This window comes from Pogona vitticeps, chromosome 3 (assembly GCF_051106095.1).
Source record: "Pogona vitticeps strain Pit_001003342236 chromosome 3, PviZW2.1, whole genome shotgun sequence".
NCBI lineage: Eukaryota > Metazoa > Chordata > Lepidosauria > Squamata > Agamidae > Pogona > Pogona vitticeps.
This window is the reverse complement of record NC_135785.1, coordinates 238,619,219-238,640,215: the sequence shown is the minus strand read 5'-3', so window position 1 is coordinate 238,640,215 and position 20,997 is coordinate 238,619,219. Positions and strand designations below refer to the sequence as shown.

The 20,997-nt window shown below is 40.8% G+C and overlaps 1 protein-coding gene across 12 annotated transcripts in view; it reads left to right on the top strand.

Moving 5' to 3' along the window:
- The window catches only part of FRY (FRY microtubule binding protein), a 249,737-nt gene that overhangs the window by 77,422 nt on the left and 151,318 nt on the right, over positions 1-20,997 (top strand). For 10 of the 12 annotated variants that reach the window (XR_012085008.2, XM_072993766.2, XM_078389991.1 and 7 more), the window contains one exon: positions 6,346-6,545. Coding sequence is in view for 11 of the 12 variants with exons in the window: in XM_078389989.1 (XP_078246115.1) it covers positions 6,346-6,545 (200 nt within the window). In the remaining variant the exon portion in view is untranslated. Of the gene's footprint in view, positions 1-3,877; positions 4,199-6,345; positions 6,546-20,997 lie in introns of those variants that run through there. The other 2 variants (XM_072993765.2, XM_072993768.2) reach the window with 2 other exon arrangements.

Below are 20,997 nucleotides of genomic sequence, written 5' to 3'. Positions count from 1 at the left end.
AGAGAAGGTTTTGGATCCATCAGTTGTGGAAGAGATGGAGGAAAACGAGACTCGTGACTGGGGAGAAAGAACAACATACAGTGGTGTCTCGCTTAACGATTGCCTCGCTTAACGATCGCATGTTTTAAATGGGTTTTTTCATTTAACGATGATCGGTTCCCTGCTTTGGGAACCGATTTTCGCTTTACGACGATCAGCAAACAGCTGATTGTCGGGTTTCAAAATGGCCATCGGCTGAAGAAAATGCCCCCCCCCCCGCTGTTTTCTAGGATGGATTCCTCGCTTTACAGGCACCGAAAATGGCCACCGTATAGAGGATCTTCGTTGGACAAGCAGGTATTCAGCCCATTGGAACGCATTGAACGGTTTTCATTGCGTTTCAATGGGTTTTTTTATTTCGTTTGACGATGTTTTCGCTCTACAGCGATTTCGCTGGAACAAATTAGCATCGTCAAGCTAGGCACCACTGTATTGCTAAATGTGTTTTGTTAAATTTTATGCGTTTTTGTTGTGTAGAAACTTTTTTGTCTCCTTTCATCTAAGTAATAGAAACACGCATAAAGGTAAAGGTTCCCCTTGACATTTAGTCTAGTTGTGTCCGACTCTAGGGCACAGTGCTCATCCCTGTTTCCAAGCCGTAGAGCCAGCGTTTTGTCCGTAGACAGTTTCTGTGGTCATGTGGCCAGCGCAAATAGACACGGAACGCCGTTACCTTCCCAACCTGGTGGTACCTATTTATCTACTTGCATTTGCGTGCTTCTGAACTGCTAAGTTGGCAGGAGCTGGGACAAGCGATGGGAGCTCACTCCGTTGCGTGGATTCGATCTTACAACTGCTGGTCTTCTGACCTTGCAGCACAGAGGCTTCTGCAGTTTAACCCACAGTGCCACCACATCCCTCTGAAACATTTATACATGCAGCCCAGCTAACCAATGGGTGCATGCGCAGAGGCAGTGGGCCCAGCTTCCCTTCACAGAGCCAGCTGCTGCCCCTGTGCATGTGCCTGCCTCACAGCAGAGCAATAGGCGAATGTCCAGAAGCAGCAGACCAGCTCCTGGAGGGAAGCCAAGCCAGTTGTCTCTGAGGATGATGGTGGCAGAAGAGGAGGCGGCGGAAATAGAACCAGGTAGGAATGTGAAGGGGGGGAGTAGGAAAGGGGGGTTGGTGGGCAACTGTTTTTGCCAAAACAAAAGGAAGTACTGAGGGGAAGAAAATTCAGCATCTTGTTTTGCTTTGGCAAAATGGGATCCCTGAAACAGTTCATGTACTGAACCATGAACCATCCCAGTTTGTCATTTTTTTCTGGTTCACAGTTTCGTTCGTGCCCATTTCTAATTGCTAACATTTGCTTGATATAATGACTTTCCAAACCTATGTAGATGTAGTTAGTAACCCCTGATAAATTCAGTGGGTCTTCGGGGGAATCCTTAGATGGGCATGTGATTATGGTGTATCTGTATGATATATGTGATTGTGTTGCTGCAAAGTGAAAATAATATCAATACATTTATTAAAAAATAAGTACTGTGTTTCCCCGAAAATAAGATGAGGTCACATCTAGGGCTTATTTTCAGGTTAGGTCTTATTTTCGGGGAAACAAGGTATTCCTCTAAACTGAATAGTCAGAACAGAAATCAGCTGTATAATACTTATATTTGCTGTAAAGAATACTGTTTTTTTTTCTGAGATAGGAAATATATTCAAATAATCATTTAAAGCCTTCTGCATATATGGTTACTTCATATTCCATTCAGAATAGAGCTAGGTTCTTAACTGATATTAGTTGGCAAGATTCCCTTCACACCAGCTGTCCCACAATCTTCCGTTTGGTGCTTTTTAGTTATTTTTAGCTGTATTAAATTAAATTATAAAATTTTAGCTGTATAAAATTAATATTTAATAAATTTAAAAGCCAAGATGTTTGGTTATAAACTAATTATAGACTAATTCTCCCCAGTTGCTAACATACAGATTGCGTTTCTTTAAGATGCTTCATAAAACAGGGTGTTCCTGTATCCTGTTGTTAGCTTCATACAGAATACAGAATACATTCTGTTGTTGATCAGGCATTGCCTATACAGTAGTATACTGGGCGTGCAATACAGCAAAGAATTGCTTATGCTTTTTCTCACATAAAGAATTCCGCAGGTTCACACCCAGATTCCCCCTTTTTTTCAAGGAATGCTGGACCTGATTTTGGGGCGTGTGTGCTTGTTTTTCTATCCTTTTGTTGTGACAGAGACCACAATCCAGGAGAGACCTAGATGTGTGCTTAGGTCCCAGTGTTTGGATGTTTGATTGAGTTTATTTCTCAGTACATTTGTTGAGTGTTGGTTAAAATCCATAATGTTTTTGTTGTTTGTCGTAGTTTCATGATGTTCACTGGTGAATGGTTTACAAAGACCACAAATTATGCTTCTCACTGTTGCCCTTCTAAAAATAATAGGAAGGAGAAGAAAACTAGAAAAGAGGCATTGCTCTAAATTACCAACATAAGGCTATAGGCAAAGAACCATAAAGAGAAGGAAAATAGCACGTAGTACCATTCTGCAAATGTGTGCACAGGATGTTTCATGTTAAGTCAAATTTCTATACAGTGGACCCTCTACTTAAGGAATTAATCTGTATTGGAATGGTGGCTGCAAGTCGAAAAGTCTGTAAGTCGAATCTCCATTAACCTACAATGCACTGAAAACCGATTAATCCAATAACCAGTGGTTTTTATTCTATTTTTATTCCATTTTGGTTTTTTTCTGGTCTGTAAGTCGATTCTCTGGCTGCAAGTCGAATCTAAATTTTGCAGCCAGAGAAGTCTGTAACTCAAAAAGTCTGTAAGTCGAGCCGTTTGTAAGTCGAGGGTCCACTGTACTGTAATAGGTAAGTTCTTAGGCTTTTATTAGTGCATGAGGTTGTCCAAAACTGTTAACACCATTAGAAGACATTCAGATCAGGACTGAAGTCCTTTTGCATTTCGCTTCACCTCCTCCTCCCTCCATCAGATCTGTAAACAGGCCTTCGGACACCTGATGTTTTAAATGGGGGGCTAGATGTCGTCTAAAATTGTTTATTTACTTTTGAGATCCCATTCTGCTAGTTCAAGCTGCGCACTTCTTTGCAGAAACACTGCTTATGACATCAGGTTAAATGCTCAAAAAGCACTGGTGGCAAATTTCACTCATTTATTGAAATAGTCAATGATTGTTGCCATAATCTCCTTATTCATGGGTTTGTTCCAAGACTGATGAAGAAAAAGTGGATCAATATTGTTGTAAAACATCTGGCAATGATTATTTTTATGATTAATTTGATAAATACAAGGTTAGACAAGTCTATGTACCAGAGAGTTTATCTAGTCTGACCACACTTTTAGAGCTGTGACCAGCATGGTTTATATTATATGCCTTTTTTTGAAATATTGTAATTTTAAATAGTTCTTTGCAGTCCAATCTTGTGTACAGTTGCTTAAATGTAAGTTTTGCAGTGTACAATGAGGTCTACTATCAAACAAGTACTCAGACATAATTATTTCAGCTGATGTACCCTGTGTAATTTTTGTTAAGCATTTCTTGTTTTATACTTCTCTTGACATGGAGAAAGGATAGCATATCAGTTTTGTGTGAGATGATTGACACTGTTTGTATTTGTGTCAAAGGGCCTTTAATTGCAAAGTATAGATCTTACTGCAGAAGTTGTTTTATCTGTGTCTTAGTATTAGGAAAAAATGTTGCTGTGACCCTGATCTGTATGATAATACATGTTGTTCATATGCAAAGGTTGTTTATACCCTACTATACAAGCAAGTCTCATGTTCTTGGAGCGCTTGAAGTAGTTTTGCTAATCTGTCAGTATAGTATGTGCTTGTGGATAAATATAGACTGGCAGATACTCTGCAAGTTGTAGGTCATCATCGTACACTGAAGCTAAAAATTACCCCTTTGGTTATGGAAAGTGTGTTCTGAACTGGAAGTCTGGTATAGACTGATTTACTGTGGAGCTTCAGCCTTGAAAAACGCAAAATCCTAGCTTTGAAGCTTGGGTGAAAAGACCAATCCAGGATAATGAAACTAGCTGTTTTTTCTTCAGTTTTAGAAACAAAAGAACTTTAAGGACTAGAACTTTTCAGGTATTTTTAATCTCATGGAGATTTCACTAGCCTGTTGGAGAAAATCCAGCATGATCAGCTTAATAAAGGGACTTGGTAGGTAAAAAGAAACTCTGTGGATCTGTATTTTAAATTGTATTTGTAATAGTATTTTAAAAACTTTTAAGAACCACATGGTTCCTCTATATGGGGAAAGTACCACTTGTGTGGCACTTTCTAGGACAGAAAGTTTTGGTGTATGTATTTCTTTCTTCATTTCTCTCTCACTGTGTGGTTTTGAGCAGGCTTTTGAGGTCATGGGATATCTTTACCTTGTTGTATATCTGAAATGCTGTGTTCATTTCTGATTCACTGTGTCCTGACTTGTTAATGCATGTGTAGAACATTAAAAGGTTGCTATCTCAACCTTATTATACCAAAAAAAGCATTACGTGAGAATCTAATAATCAAAATAACTGCATGCCATCAAGTTGACTGTGGTTTATGGCAACCCTTTCCTGGATTGTATATGTATACAATACTCGGAAATGGCATACCGTTCTCTTCTTCTGGGTGTACTCTCAGGCTGTGCCATTTGTCCAAAGAGGCTGGATCTTCTGGGAGGCATTGTGGGGGATCAAAGTCCTAAATTCTGGCTCCACGGTCAGGTATCCAACTCACTGAGCTTTTGAGATGTAGTGAATAGAGTGATGGATTAGGACTCAGGAGACCTGGGTAGATAAATTAATTACAGTAGGCACATTCAATAAAAAAGAGTTATAAATGTGAAAGAATTAAAAGTTAGGAATCCTGTGTTTTAGTCGCCTACCCTCCCACCCACCCACTATTTGGCAGGAATGCAGATATGCATGACTAGGATGCTGTAATTCTATTTATATTTTCTGTTACAATATTGTGATTTAGTATAAGACAAGTTTCTGCATGGAAATGAAAGGAACTGAGGTTTGTTGTTATTTGTGATGCACTGTGTGTAAGGAAAAGTAGTCATTATGACTCACTGTCTGCATAAACGTCTTATCCTAAATGGCCTTAAATGTTGGAAATGAAAGAATTAGAGAAAAATATTTAATTCTGTTTAATTAATTAATTAATTAATTAGCATTATGCTCCCATAGCTCCTTCCTTGTTCAGGCATTAGTCTGAGATGTTTTGTGCATGCGAGTATTAGCTAGAAGTAAGAATTAATTAGAGAAAATAAGAATAATTGTGTGCTGTCAAGTAAATTCTGACTTTTTTTCAGGGTTTTCCTAGGTAGAGAGTGCTCAGAGGTGGTTTACCATTCTCTTCTTCCAGGGTCATTCTGTTGCCTAAGGCCACACCGACTGGCCTAGTGGGGAATTGGACTCCTTACCTCTGGCTTTGCAGCCAGATGTCTAACTCACTGAGTTATCTAGCCAGCTAGATAAATTATGATCCTCTGATATGCTTATTCCCATACTGCTCTTTTTGATATGAGAGTTGTTGTTGTGTATGTTTTGTCTTGCCTTTCAAAACATTCATACATCATAACTGTATGCCAGTATGGATGGTCTTCATTGAAATGCAAGCTTTCTCTTTTCTTACCTTTCGGGGACAGGTCCTTGAGTTAAAATAGATTGCACTGAAGATAAGGACCTTTTAAGCACCAGCCAGATCCCACCACATTTCACAGTGTGGACAGGCTCTGTTTCAGAGGATAATCGCACCTGGGGCAGAGGCAATTATCTGTGCCCACAAGTTCCCCCACCCCAACATTAACTGTTATAACTCTGTGTTTCAGAGGATAATTGCCCCTGCCCCAGGAGCGGTTATTCTCTGAAACATAGAATTATAAAAGTTAATGTTCGGGTGGGGGGACTTTTGGGCACATGCCTTCAAAAATGCAGTGCACTGGAGTTTTCAGCCTTCTCTTCAGAGCCACAGTACAAGTAAGAACCATGTACGCACCTTAGCTCAGCAATCGGCATTGGAAGCAAAAACTTCCATTTGGTTCACTGATACTGTGTCTAGGGGGAGAGGAGGATGCATTCCAGAGAACAGTTTCTTCCCAGCCCCACAAGTCTTGTATTTAAAAAAATTCATGGTTTGATTGCTAGTCGCATAGTTAACATAGTGTGAGTTTCCTGGTAGCCAACCATGCCAGTGTTCCATATAGCCCAAGCACCTTGGATGTCATTCCAGCCGTGTTAACTATATATATATGGGGACATAACACAATGTAAATTATGTCATACTAAAGTTTTATTGCCTCTTTGATTTTTCAGCCTCTCCGGTTAGTAACGGTTACATCAAACCTCCAGTCCCATCTGTTTCTGGCACACAAAGAGAAAAAGGACCTCCAACCATGCTGCCCATCAGTGTTGATCCAGACAGCAAACCTGGGGAGTACGTCTTGAAAAGCTTGTTTGTTAACTTCACCACCCAGGCTGAACGCAAGATCCGCATAATTATGGCAGAGCCTCTGGTGAGTCAAAGAGCAGTTCATACTTTTGCCTAGTCATCCAACGTAATGTAATTGTTTTATGATAATTTTCCAAGATTAAATTCACTTGGCCCAATGGAATAGTACCAATTTATAAGAAGGAAATCCTAGAATCCAGAATATGGTCTGAAGGTGCATGATGCAGTAGATTTACTGAAGCTATGCAGTACCCACTCCGCATGGGGAAACTGTCAGAGTGGGTATGGCTCTTCAAGGTCCAGGAGTGAGTGTGTGTCTCCCCTAGAGATCTGGAAGTGGCCCATCCTTGGTGTAGACAATCCAGAACTATAGGAGCAACTAGTCTGACTTGTGAAAGATAGTTTCTTATCTTCTTATGTGGACTGGTCACTTAATAGAGCTTAATTTCAGATGCAAATGATAGCCAAGATCAAACAGTGTTTTTCCTCTAACAGAGTCAAGATCGTGGTCAGTATGAACTATCAGCAGGTAAAGGTTCCCCTTGACATTTAATCCAGTCGTGTCTGACTCTAGGGGGTGGTGCTCATCCCTGTTTCCATTGGTAGGTTGGCAGGAGCTGGGACAAGCGATGGGAGCTCACTCCGTCACACTGATTCGATCTCACGACTGCTGGTCTTTGACCATGCAGTACAGAGGCTTCTGATCTAAATGGCTGAAAATCACATTGCGATGATCGGTAAGCATTTTGCTTACCAATCTTCGCATTGTGATGTTTTTTTAAACAGCTGATCAGCTGTTCCAAAATGGCTGCCGGGTGCCCAAAATGGCTGCCCGCAGCGTTTTCGCGCGCTGCCCTCGCTTACCAAGGCGGCAAAAATGGCGGCGCTATGGAGGATTTCGCTCAACGGTGAGTTTTTCCCCAATAGGAACACATTAAACTGAGTTTAATGTGTTCCTATGGGGTTTTTCTTTCCGTTTAGCGACGATTCCAGATAGCGACGTTAATCCTGGAACGGATTAATGTCGCTATGCGGGACACCACTGTATCAGCAAATCAAGTACTAATATTTGTTTATTGTTCTGGAGAAATTGATACTGTATTCCCTGATTTCTCCTCAAGCTTGAGAGAAATTACTGTCATAGTCACTTTTGTATGTTTTCAAAGTTCATCACAAACACATGCACAGTATTTAGTTGCAAATAAATGCCTGTGATTATAAGAGAAATATGTTATCTTGAATTTCAACCAATACAGTGCCACAGCTATACCCTTTCTAGTTTAACTGCTGGCTATAAATCATAAGATGTGAAACTATCCTTTTAAAATAATTTATGACTCCCCAAATTCCGTTAAGTGATCTGTATTGCTATGTAGTTTATTTTACTTTTTTAAAAAAATGAAATACACTTCTAACATAAGGGTACAAGACTAGTTAACTTCTACTCACATAAAGAACTAAGCATGAGCTGTTGTCTTATATAACAAGGATGGGCATTAATGTCCACTTGCTGATGCTATATCAATTCCAATTGCTTAGGGTCATATTGGACATGATGTGAAATTTGTCAGTTAGTCTAAGCATTTTTCTCTCCCTCTCCTTCTTCACAGTAATAGCTGCAGAGTATAAGCAGCACTGGTTTTTAAAGAAGGGGATGATTTAACTTTTTTCTTTGCTAAACTTTACCATTAAGAGGCAGGCAGGTTTCAATGGATGCTTCGCTCCAGGGAGATGTTCCTCTACTGGGAAAGCCAAGAATTCTGGTTCCAGACCATTGTTGATTATGTGGAACAGAACATTCTTTGATAGGTCTCCTTATTTCTTTTTCTCTTGTACATTGTATGTTCTGGTTTGATCATTCTTTAAAAGGCTAAACTCTCACGCTGACTCTGCCAATTGTGTCTCAGTTAAAGTTGTGTATTCAATTTTTTTGTTAGTTTGTTTATTTGTTTTTACCACAGGTCATTTTCTGTCATCCACATATAAGTATTTCTGCACCCTCTCATCCAAGCCGTTAATAAAAATTAGTCTGACAGGATTTGTTCTTGACAAATCCATGTTGGCTTCTAGCTCTTAGTGCATTGTGTTCAGGGTGCTTGGAGAGTGACTGCTTTATACTCTGCTCCAGAATTTCCCCTGGGATTGATGTCAGCCGACTAGTGTGTAGTTCCCTGGTTCCTTCTTTTTTGCCCTTTTTTAAGATAGGGAAATTAGCGTTTGCCCAATAATCTGGCTCTTCACTCATCCTCCATGATTCCTAGATAATAAAATTCAGTGGTTCTAAGAGTTCTTCAGCCACCTCCTTCAGTACTCTTGGATGGAGCTCATCAAGTCATGGAGGTATGAACTTCTCAAAATTAATAGGGTATTCCTTGACTGGTTGTTGTAGGTTTTTCAGGCTGTTTGGCTGTGTTCTGAAGGTTTTTCTTCCTAACGTTTCTCCAGTCTCTGTGGATGGCATCTTCAGAGGACAGGAGTTAGAACTCTGTCTGTGTTCTGGTGTACTTTGTGGGATAGTTGAGTATTTATAGCTGTGGGACCTGCTTTTTGTCCTTTTCAGGAGATTGGGTGATTATGGTGATCAGGGTGTTTTTTGTTGTGGGTGTATTGTTGTGACAAGGGGGGGAGATGATCTGTCACTGTAATTGATTGGTGTCATTAGCTGGTCTTTTGTGTGCAGTGATCACTGTTCCTTGCAGCTGGGTAGAGTTCATTGACCTTTTGCAGGCTGTATTTTTCAGTGCTAGGAGCCAGGCTTTGTTGAGTTTTAGACTTTCTTCTTTTCTGTTGAAGCTCTGCTGATGTTTGTGGATTTCAGTGGCTTCCTCATGTAGTCTAACATAATGATTGTGGGTGTTGTCCAGTACTTCTGTGTTTTGAAATAGAACATGAGACACACTGCAGACTAAAACAACTGGAAAAATTGACAGTAGCTGAACGTGCCCTGAAACAAGCTGGACTAGCTAATGACATATATATAACTATATCTGGAAACAAAAAAAGAGTTCCTTACTCATCAAACACCTCTACCAATCTCTCATTCGCTCTACCTGTTGCATGCTCTAGTCCAGTGGTGGCAAACCTTTTTGGGCTTGCGTGCTCAAACTGGAGAGGAAAAAAAAAACAGCGGGCGGTGTGCCACCGCGGTGGAACTGGAAGTGGCGGCAGTGGAATCGGAAGTGATAGCATAAGGGGGAATCCCAGTATGGAGGTGCCTCGAGACCCCACTCCAGATCCGCTGCCAGCACCAGCTGCTCTGGATCCTGACCTGCCGCCTGTCTGGGCACCAGCACCACGGTTGCAGCCACCTTCTCAGGTTTGGCTGCGGGGGGGAGTGGGGGAGTAGCGATCTGGCGACTTACGGCTCATGTGCTGGCAGAAAGGGCTCCGCGTGCCAGCTGTGGCATGTGTGCCCTAGGTTCGCCATCGCTGCAAGTCTAGTCAATCGCTCCCTGGGGTTCTATCTCTGTTTTATTCCTCTGCTGTGCTCTGTTAGGATTCAGCAAACCAAAAAGTGTTGTGACAGCTTGTCAGTGTGGCTGTATCTTATCCTGTGTGTCTTTTGTAATAAATTTCTCATAGTCGTTTTCCTGCTCTTTGATTCCATTGGAAATGACTTTCTAAAGAGTGGTGGTGTTTAATGCTGGTTTATGAAGAATATAGAAAGCAGCATGCTTGCTCCTAAGGAAGAGTTTCTGTTTAGGCATGCCTCTGTAAAGCCATATATATGTGTGTGTACATGTGTGTTCATGTAGACTCTGCTGTTAATTTGTAGCCTTTATTTGTATCCCAGAAGTTTTGATTTGAAACAAATGAAAAATATGTAAGGTTTCAATTTACAGAATGTGGAAGGCAAATCTCCTAAAGTCTGCTCAAACAATATAGTTACATCATAGGCATCTGGTCAGGAGAGAATTAAAAGATGAGACTGGGATTAGGATTGGTGGTTAGGATGAGATGAGCAACATGATTTCCTCAGAACTACCTCTATTTCTTGCCAAATGACTGCTTATTACATGCAGAGAAACCATTAGTAAACATTTAAGTAGGGTTTTTTATTAGTTATGCATGTGCAACAAAGTATTTTGCTTTAAAAAGTGTGCTGGGTTGATTTGTGTTTTAACAATGAAATAGTTATTTTAAAATGTGTTTGAAATACTCTTGAACTAGACTCTTTTAAAGTATATGTAAGAAATGTAACACATTGTGATGGGAAAGGTCTGGAAATTGAGCCATCGTAGTGTAGTATGTAGGAAGGTGTTTTTTTAAAAAAAAATCTTATGATTCTAACCCTAATCCCACTCCCTTTAAGATGTTTGCCACAAGCTGTCAGGTGTTTGAATAAGCCAATTTTCTCTTTCCCTCTGTCTGCTGTTTGTATTTGTATGTGAGAGTGTGTGTCTGACTGTCCTCACAAGATATTTGCGATCAGCTAATAAGAGACAAGGCAAAAGCTTTTCCAGAGAGAAAGAGATTTAATTAAGAAAGTAAAATGAAGGGAAGCTATGAAGCAAATTATTGAAAGTATCTTCCCCAGGGGAGGGTGAAAGTGAGAGGTATAAATAGAAAAATGAGGTGGCAATTTGGTAAGAATGACAATGTGATGAGACTTTCGTTCATGGGATGTGGGGAGGTAAAGATCAGAAGTTGTAACACTGGAAATAAAGAGAGAAAATCAGAGAGAACAGTGGATGAATTGAAATAGTGTAATTATTTACCTATCTGATTTTGTGCCTGCAACACTAGTAGTGAGGGGAAGTGGTTACATCAGATTTAATCCAAATGGAATCAGAGAGAGAAGGTATTCTTCATCCACTGCAAGGCTTTATTGGACAAAAGATCACTGGCTTTGGGCGCACAGAAATGGCTGCTCAAAGCTATATATTCCAAAAGTTAGATGCTAAATGCTTCTCGATGTGATTTAAAAACAGCTGTCTTGAAATCACACTGAGATCAGAGCTCCAACAGCCTTTATAGTCAGGGAAACAAAAAACAGAGTGCTTACTAATAACAAGTTTTCCCTGTAGTTAAAAGGGGACAGTGATTGTGTTCCTATATGGAATTGTGGTTGATCATAGAGGTGTTTCCAAATGAGGCTTTTATCTAACACTGACTCTGTCTCAAACCTAGATTGCTAAGAGGGTCCCAGATCACAGTGTTCTGTGTTTCTCCATTGTTTCCGTTTTGTTTTGTTTTTACCAGAGAATTCAAGAGGACGGGACCTAATAGGTACATCATACCTTTTGACTGGAAGCTCTAGAAACTGCCCCTCTGGAAGCAGCCAGAGTGGGTGTGTTTCAGTACTAATTAGAAGGTTGCACGTGTGGTGCTGTCTTGATTGGTTTCTTGGGTAGATTTGGCTTTGCAGGTACAAGAGTTCTCCCCTGCTTTCTTGTAGGACTTGAGGGTGCTATACTAGCAAGTCCATGTGAGAAGAGCAGATGTTGGCAATTTCTGGTTTCCTTCAAGTTGTTGACTACGTCTCCCGCCAGCCCTACTCAGTATTACCATTGGTGAGGAAACATGGGTGTTGCAGTTGAACATCTGAAATGTTCCACCACTGCAGCAGAGGGCACTAACGAGATCTGCAAGGGCACTTTTCTCTTAATTTATGTTGTCCTTGCTAGCTAATGGTTTCTAAAAGGAAAGTGTCTTATATTAATTTCTTATATAAGACAGGGTCTTATATTAATTTTTGCTCCAAAAACGCATTAGGGCTTATTTTCAGGGAATGTTTTACTTTTTCATGTACAACAATCTAAATTAATGCAAATACAGTCATTCCATCTTCTTCCGGTTGCTGCACAATGGTGGAGGGTGGGGTTTCTCTTAACTAGGACTTATTTTGGGGGTAGGTCTTATATTACAAGCATCCTGAAAAATCATACTAGAGCTTATTTTCAGGGTAGGTCTTATTTTCGGGGAAACAGCCTATCTTCTAGAGCAGTGGTCCACAACCTTGGGCCTCCAGAGGTTCTTGGACTTCAACTCCCAGAAATCCTGGCCAGCAGAGGTGGTGGTGAAGGCTTCTGGGAGTTGTGGTCCAAGAACATCTGGAGGCCCAAGGTTGGGGACCACTGTTCTAGAGTCTTTTCAACTACTATACAATGCACAATGGTTTTGCTGGTTCTAGGATTCTGGTAATCATAATCCAAAGAAGTAATCTTTCCAAGGATCGGTGGGCAGATGAAGGGGAGACTTAAGAGACAAGAGGAAATGGTGACAGCTTCAGCTGTGTGATATGGACAGAATTAATAATTCACTTCAGAACAATCATATAAGTAAACACCCAGAAGTAAGTTCCATTGAATTCTGAGGTGTATTGGCTCTTCTCTCAGTGAAAATTCATAGTACCTGTTGAACCCGGGGTACAGTATTTAGAAATGCTTATGCGATCCTTCTTTTGTTTCATAATGTTATTTCGGATAATCTTTTGATATGAGTCTCCCAAACCTTCTGGTGGCTCTCTTTTAGACACTTAGATGGTGTTTTGCTCTATTCTGTGTCTGGCATTTTGCACGAGTTGTTACCTAGTCTCTTTCCTGTAGATGCCAATCATACTTACTGAAACTCTGTGTTTTTCTGGCTGGGACTGCAACAGAGATGAGAATGTTTCTCTTTCACTTAATCTCAGGAACTGCTGGTTAGCTCAGTGGTTTATACATTTGGCCAAGGAGCCAGAGTTTGGGAGTTCAGTTCCCAACTGTGCCTCCTTGACAGGGACTGGGCTCGATCCATAGGGTGCCTTCCAGATCTGCAGTTATGTGATGGTGATGATGATTAAAAATTATTGGACTTCAGAGGGCATGGGCTTTGGGGGAGAGAAGGGTCTAGTTCTTTTTGTATCTTTATATTTCAAGCCTAGAATGAATTTTATATCTATCTATAGGAGACACAGAGAGAGAGAAAGAGAGGAGGGGTTACTAGGATTCTCAATATTGCTTTAATCCAAGCATTCCAAAACCAGGAGACCTGACTAGATTCCTTTGTTTATTCACAGCATGTGCAGTATACAGATAGGAGTTGTCAAATGCCTACCAATCTCCCAATTTCTTGACAACATAGTAATTTCTGAAGCTAAGTGATATGTGGGTGACCAAGGATGAGACAGAGATAGTACTTCTTGGTATTTCACAGCAGTATGTTTTGAAGTGTATGTAAAATCTTGGCAGTGAGTGCACTGGACAGCAGTGTGTGTTTGAGTAACCTTGCTCAGCCATATAGCTCAGTGGTTTAGGCATCTGACTGTGGAGCTAGAGCTTCAGAGTTCACTTCCCAACTCTGCCTCCTTAATGGGCTGGACCTGATGATCCAGAAGGTCCCTTCCAGCTCTGCAGTTCTAAGATGATGATTTTTCTTCATTTAAATTTGCAAACTTGTATGATTTAAAGGGAGAAGATGCATTTAAAATAAAATATCAGTAGTGAAACAAAGCAGGTGTTTTCTGGCCTAACTTCAAATTCCTTCCAGAAAATATGCCTTATATTATTTTTTTAAAGTATTCTTATCATGGATTGCTTTCTGAGAAATCAGTTGTGTCCTGATTTATAACATACAGTGGTGCCTCGACTTACAACCATAATCCCTTCCAGAAGATGGATGTAACTCAAAATGGTCATAAGTGGAAGCACCATTTCCCATAGGAATGCATTGGAATGCAATTAATCCATTCCGGCCGAAGAAAAAAATCACCCCAAAAAAATCACTGCAAGACTCATTGGAAACGCGATTAATCCCTTCCGGCTGAAGGGGGGGCAAGAAAAGCAATCAAGCGTGCAGGACCCATTGGAAATGCACAGAAAACAAACAGAGCAGATCGGGGCCAGGTCGGAAATGCAAAGAAAACAAAGCAAGGGAAGCCTGCAGGACCCATCGGAAACGGGGGAAAAATCAAAAGCAACCAAACCCCCCAAGACCCATCAGAAATGGGTCGGGAAGCCAAAAAACAAAGCTCCCAAGACCCATCGGAAATGGGGAAAAAACCCAAAAAGCAACCAAACCCCCAAGACCCATCGGAAATGTGGGGGGGAACCAAAAACCAAACAAACCCCCCAAGACCCATCGGAAATTGGGGGGAACCCAAAAAGCAACCAAACCCTTCAAGACTCAACGGAAATTGGGGTGAACCAAAAAACAAACAACCCCCCAAACCCATCAGAAATAGGAAAAAACACTCCAAAAAGCAGCCAAACCCCCCAAGACCCATCAGAAATGGGGAAAAAACCCAAAAAACAAACAACTCCCAGGCACATCAGAAATGGGGAAAAAACACGAAAAAACAAACCCGCCCAAGACCCATCACAGCACAGAAACATAACCCCCCAGCCCAAAACCAAGCTGCAAAAACACCCGGGACAGTTTTTAAAAAGCAGAAAACAGCACCTTACCTTACCAGGCAGCCCGAAGCCTCCCTGCAAACACACACACGCTCACTCAGAAGCAGAAGCGAGGCACTCCTCCGATCGCACTCACTCTAACTGTTGGGGCGAAAGAGCTACAAAGAAGCAGCCTCTTCACCTACCAACGGTTAGCAATTTGAATTCTCTGACTTTTTCCCCTGCCTTTTTTGGTTGTAACTCGAAGCTCCGGCCACAAGGCAAAGCAAAATTTTGCGGCGAGAGCTGGTCATAACTTGAAATGGTCGTAAGCAGGGACGTTCATAAGTCGAGGCACCACTGTACTTGTTTATGTATTTATTACAACTATGCTCCATTTTTATTAATTTTTGGTGGGCATTTGGATACAAAATGGACACATGAGAATGATACATTATTCGCCCATATTATATTCTTATGTTATGTTATGTGCTGTCAAGGAAGAACTGACTTGGAGCAAATCTAATAGGGCTTTCAAGGTACGTAAGATATTTAAAAAGTGGTCTTACCAGTTCTACCCCAATTCCAGTCCCCACCAGTTTCCATGGTTAAGCAGGACCCATCTTCTGAATCCTAGTCTGCCACATGATCCACTACATCACACTGTGTATCAAACCATTGTATCATAATCGAATGTGTATATATTGTTCTCTTTAAAAGCAAATCAATAGTAGGTTAGGTCAAAGGTGTCTCTCAATGCTGATATTCTGTCAGTTATTATATCCTGAATTTGTATAGATAAAGCTACTACAGTACTTAATAATTTATTTTCTTCTGGGATATGAAAGAGATTGAATTCCTTTATTGAGTGTACTGGTTCTATTTTCCCACTTTACTGTCTTGATTGCGTACAATATTTGGGGATCTGAACAGCTTCTATATTAATGAGATTACAAAGTTATATTTTTATATGTTCATTTTGGAGAGATTGTCAATATAGAGAACGAAAGCAGTGTGCAAATGATTTTAATATAATAGTTTTTAAAAATGTAAATGAATGTTCTTATGTAATAGTTTTTGTAATCCAGAGATGATTAATTTTTTGAAATGAATAAGTCCCTTTTTATTTTGTCCTGTGGCTGGAGTTCTTGGCTCTGCATTCAAACTGCTGTTTTGTACAAGACTTGGTGGGTGTTGTATGTATTGAAACAGCACCAGTAAAGGTGCAATAAAAAGCTACTATCCAATTTTTGGAAGCAAAATTGAGTCTTGGAGGGCTGACCAGGTACTTGTTCATTTAGCAGACTTGTAATCTATCTCAATAAATTTTCTGTTCTGTTGATACAGGACTCTTGTATATCGGTGGTTAAATTTGAGGAAGAGAACAAATAAAGTGGTTCAGAGAGTAGGTGTGTATTGTAGTCAAGCAAGCATATCAGAGAACCTTGCTTCTTTCTGCTCAGTAGAAGAAGCAGGAGGAGAAACATTCCCGGGAGACCCTTTCCACTGCAATGATTCACTGGCATAGGAATGCTATTCAAGTAACTTGGTGATCAATAACATCTTTTTATCATTGTGGACAAGCAACCAGTTGGCTAGCAATGGTTTATTCATAGGTAATGAGTGATGTCACTTTGTGCAGTACATTAGGTTACTTCAGGGAGGAAAGACGTTTATGCTGAATATTTTCATTTTCCAGTGTATATTGGCTGAAATCCTGTTGGCTCAGCTCTGTACACACAAGGCTGATGATGTCATTAGACTTGGGTGTGCAAAACTGTGCCAGCAAAATTTCAGCCACTATGTTATTTGATGCTATAGTTTTTATACTAACATTATTTAAAGTTTTTCATGTGGTGTAGTAGTTAGAGTATGTATGTATGTATGTATGTATGTATGTATGTATGTATGTATGTATGTATGTATGTATGTATGTATGTATGTATGTATGTATGTATGTATGTATGTATGTATGTATGTATGTATGTATGTATCCTCAAGAGGACGGTATTACACTGATACTTGAGCAATCTGGATTCAAATTCACATTGCACTGTAAAACTGTTTTTCACAAGGAACTACAGCAGTTTTAAGGGTAGAATGACAAGGAGGAAAAGAGCCATGTATATCACCTTGAGCTCAATGTTTAAATGTACCTAAGAAATAAAACAGAGAGAAATCCAATAGGGGTTATTTCTAGAGTATTAATTTGAAAGCCCCCTTTACAGGAGTGACTGTACTGTTGAATTTGGTTTGTCATAGGTAAAGATTTCAGATGTTACACAGAATTCACAATGTGTGTGATATGACCTTTTTTGAACCTTAATTATGTTGAATTTAAACATTTTTGTCGATACAGTTGCTTTGAAAGAATAGTTTTGTGAATGCTACTTTCTTGGAATAAAGATCTGTAGATATAAAAGTTGTGATAAAAAGAATTATTGATCCTTGCTTCCAGTCTCTTCTTTGCATGCACTTTTCTTGGTTCATATCCCATATTCTATCAGAAGCCTCTGGCAAAGGGGAATCCCCAACACTAGAGATGGTTTTATGTTATTTTGGCTGAGTTTATGAGTACCATCAGCACAAAAATGATTATGAATATATTACTTTTTACATCATTTTACATTGGTAAAATGTTTCCACAAATAAAATATATGGGGGTTTTATATACTTGGATTGAATATATTTTTGCTTCATTCTGGAATGTGAAATGTAAAGTGGCATGGAGGAAATTTGGTAGGGACGATAAAGTAGCAAAATGAGTTAGGGAAGGAAGATAAGAAACACTACAAGGGCAGGGTCCAACAGCTGTAATTTCAGGTTTCTGATATTTGCAGTCTATTGCTTCAGAATATTTCCCTGATGTGCTATCACATCATATTCCCTAGAGCTGATGCTTAGCTGGGAGGCTTGGAGAAATTAAGGGACTACTCCAAGCCTTCCCTGAAATGTAATGGACAGTCATCATAACCTGTCCCCTTGATGTCTGCATTTGCACTCGATCTGCATTTTCAGGCACTTCCAAAACCTGGAAGCTATCTTTAGTTCCGCCCCCCCCCCCCAGACCTTGGCTCTGCTTCACTTGACTAATTGTTCCCAGTTCTGCCTTGTTCTGAATAGTTCTACATTCTGCAAAATTAATTAGGAAGTGAGAACTCAAATATTCACCTGTGCTGGCTTGCCTGCCTCTCTCTCTATCTTGCCATAGACTGGCTTTGGTTTGGATCTTCATAGAGTCAGACCTTGATTATCTGCTTCTGTCAGCTTTTTCCCATCTCTCTCCCAGTGTGTGTCGTCTGTGTTTTTCCACCTACAGAGGCAGCTCTGTTAATGTCAGATGTTATGTGGAACTCAACATGACTCAAGCTTTTGCCCTTGAAAATGCTCCAAAGCTATGGTGGGGTCAACGAAGGCTTATGACCTGCCCATGTCAAGACAGTCATGAGAATATGCCTTTCTACCTTTTCTAACGTGCTATTGCTCAGGATCCTTAGAACATATGAAGAGTTGTGCTGGATGAGACCAAAGATCTATCTAGTCCAGCATTTTATTGATGTCCTGATACAGCCCAATGCGGAGCCTATAAATAGGAAACCAAGATCAAGGTCTATAGAGCCTTTGTCCTGAGCACACTCCTATACTGCAGTGAGTCCTGGACCCTTTGTGCATGGCAGGAAAGGAAGCTGAATCTGTTTCATATGTGTTGTTTCTGATGCATTTTTGGTATCACCTGGCAGGACAGAGTTCCAAATAGAGTAGTCCTAGAACGAGCTGGAATTTTCAGCATGTATACATTACTGAAACAGCGACGTCTACGTTGGCTTGGGCATGTTGTAAGAATGACTGATGGTCAGATTCCAAGAGATCTCCTTTATGGAGAATTAGTGCTTGGAAATCGCCCCAGATGGCGACCACAGCTGCAATACAAGGATATCTGCAAGCGTGATCTGAAGGCCTTGGAAATGGATCTCAACAGATGGGAAACCCTGACATCTGAGTGTTCAGTCTGGAGGCAGGTGGTGCATCATGGCCTCTCCCAATTTGAAGAGACACTTGTCCAGCAGGCCGATGTAAAGAGGCAGTCCCAAAAGCAGCAAAATCAGGGAGCTGGACAGGGAACAGATTGCATTTGTATTCAGTGTGGAAGGGATTGTCACTCTCGAATTGGCCTACTCAGCCACACGAGACGCTGTTCCAAGTCCTCCATACAGAGCACGTTATCATAGTCTCTCGAGACTGAAGGATGCCTAGCGTAGGATATGAATGTAATTGTATTTTTGTTTTTGTTCCACAACTGAGATTAAGAGGCACACTGCCTCTGAAAACTGGGAAAATGCTTAATGGAAATATAAACCCCCAACCAAATAATACACCAACTGCTCCTGGCAGGGAAGACAAGCCAATGCATAAAAAAAATCAAAGGTATATCCAGAATGAATCCACTGAACTTTCTACTGCCTTCCTGTTGGCGGAACTAGAGGAAGCAATAAGAAGATGTAGGAATGGCAAAGTAGTGGGACTCAGTATCTGAATTGAGCAAATTAAACATTTTGGGAAAACACAAAGGAAGGGCTCCTTCAGCTCTCTGTTAATTGCTGGCCAAGATATTTAAAAAAAATATGGCAGAAGATGAAACTAATCACTGTACTAAAACCGGCCAACGAACTATCAGACCCAAAAAGCTACAGGCTACAGGCTCCCTACTGTGCCACTTATACAAAGTGTTTGAACAAATGCTATTAAACTGTGTAGTCCCTAAAATTGTACCTCTTCCAGTTCCATAACAAGCAGGCTTTAGACCTAGCAAGAGGTGTATGGCAGAAATCTTAAATCTAACCCAACATCTAGAAGATGGTTTTGAAACACATAAAACGACTGGAGCAGCGTTTGTTGACTTTGCAGCAGCATATGATACAATCCACCATCAATGGCTGCTCAAAAAGCTCTACTTCCGTACCAGAGATCATGAACTAACAGAAATTGTTCTACTTCAAAAGTGAACATTCTTTTTTAAAAAAATGGTTGAATTTCAAGGAAGGCGTGGTTACTGGAAATATCAAAGGAACAGTATCTAACAGGGTAGTCTCCTCAGACCATTGATGTAGTTATATTTCATCAAGGTGCAGAAAAGAGTGACTCAAATGATGACAGGGCTGGGGCACCTCTCTTATAAGGAAAGGCTAGAGCGTTTGGGGCTCTTTAGTCTAGAGAAAAAGTGCCTGAGGGAGGGACATGATCCAGTCGTATAAAATTATGCAGAGGATAGATAAAGTGGATAAAGGGAAGCTCTTTTCCCTCTCATGCAATACCAGAACCAGGGGACATCCACTCAAATGGAGTGTTGGGAGAGAGAGGACAGAAGAAAATATTTCTTGACCCTGCTTGTTGTTAGTCTGTGAAGCTCCTTGCCACAGGATGTGGCGATGGCATTTTGAGTACATGCCTTTAAAAGGGGATTGGACAAATTTCTGGAGGAAAAGCCCATCACAGGTTACAAGCCATGATGGGGATATATAATCTCCAGGCCTAAAAGGAAGATACTTCAAAATGGCAGATGCAGGGGAGGGGCCACTATGAGACAGGAAACTGGACTAGGTGGGCCCTTGGCCTGACCCAGCGGGACTCCTTATGTTCTTTTAAGTCACCTTGATTTATGGTGGCGCTGTGGGCTAAACCACAGAAGCCTGTGCTGCAAGGTCAGAAGACCAAGCAGTCGTAAGATTGAATCCACGTGACGGAGTGAGCGCCCGTCGCTTGTCCCAGCTCCTGCCAACCTAGCGGTTTGAAAGCATGCAAATGCGAGTAGATTAATAGGGACCACCTCGGTGGAAAGGTAACAGCGTTCCATGTCTAAGTCGCACTGGCCATGTGACCACAGAAGATTGTCTTCGGACAAAACGCTGGCTCTATGACTTGGAAACGGGGATGAGCACCGACCCCTAGAGTCAAACACGACTGGACAAAAATTGTCAAGGGGAACCTTTACCTTTACCTTTAAGAATGAGCAATCTCCAAAATTGCCTGTCCTCAACAGCCCTGCTCTACTCTTCTAGGCTCAAGCCTGTGGCTTCCTTTGGTGAGTCAATCCTGCTCGTATTTAATCTCTTTTCCTGCTGTTTTCAACCTTTTCCAGCATAATTGTCTTCTCCAGAGAATCCTGCCTTCTTATGATGTAGGACAGCCTCGGTTTCAGCATTT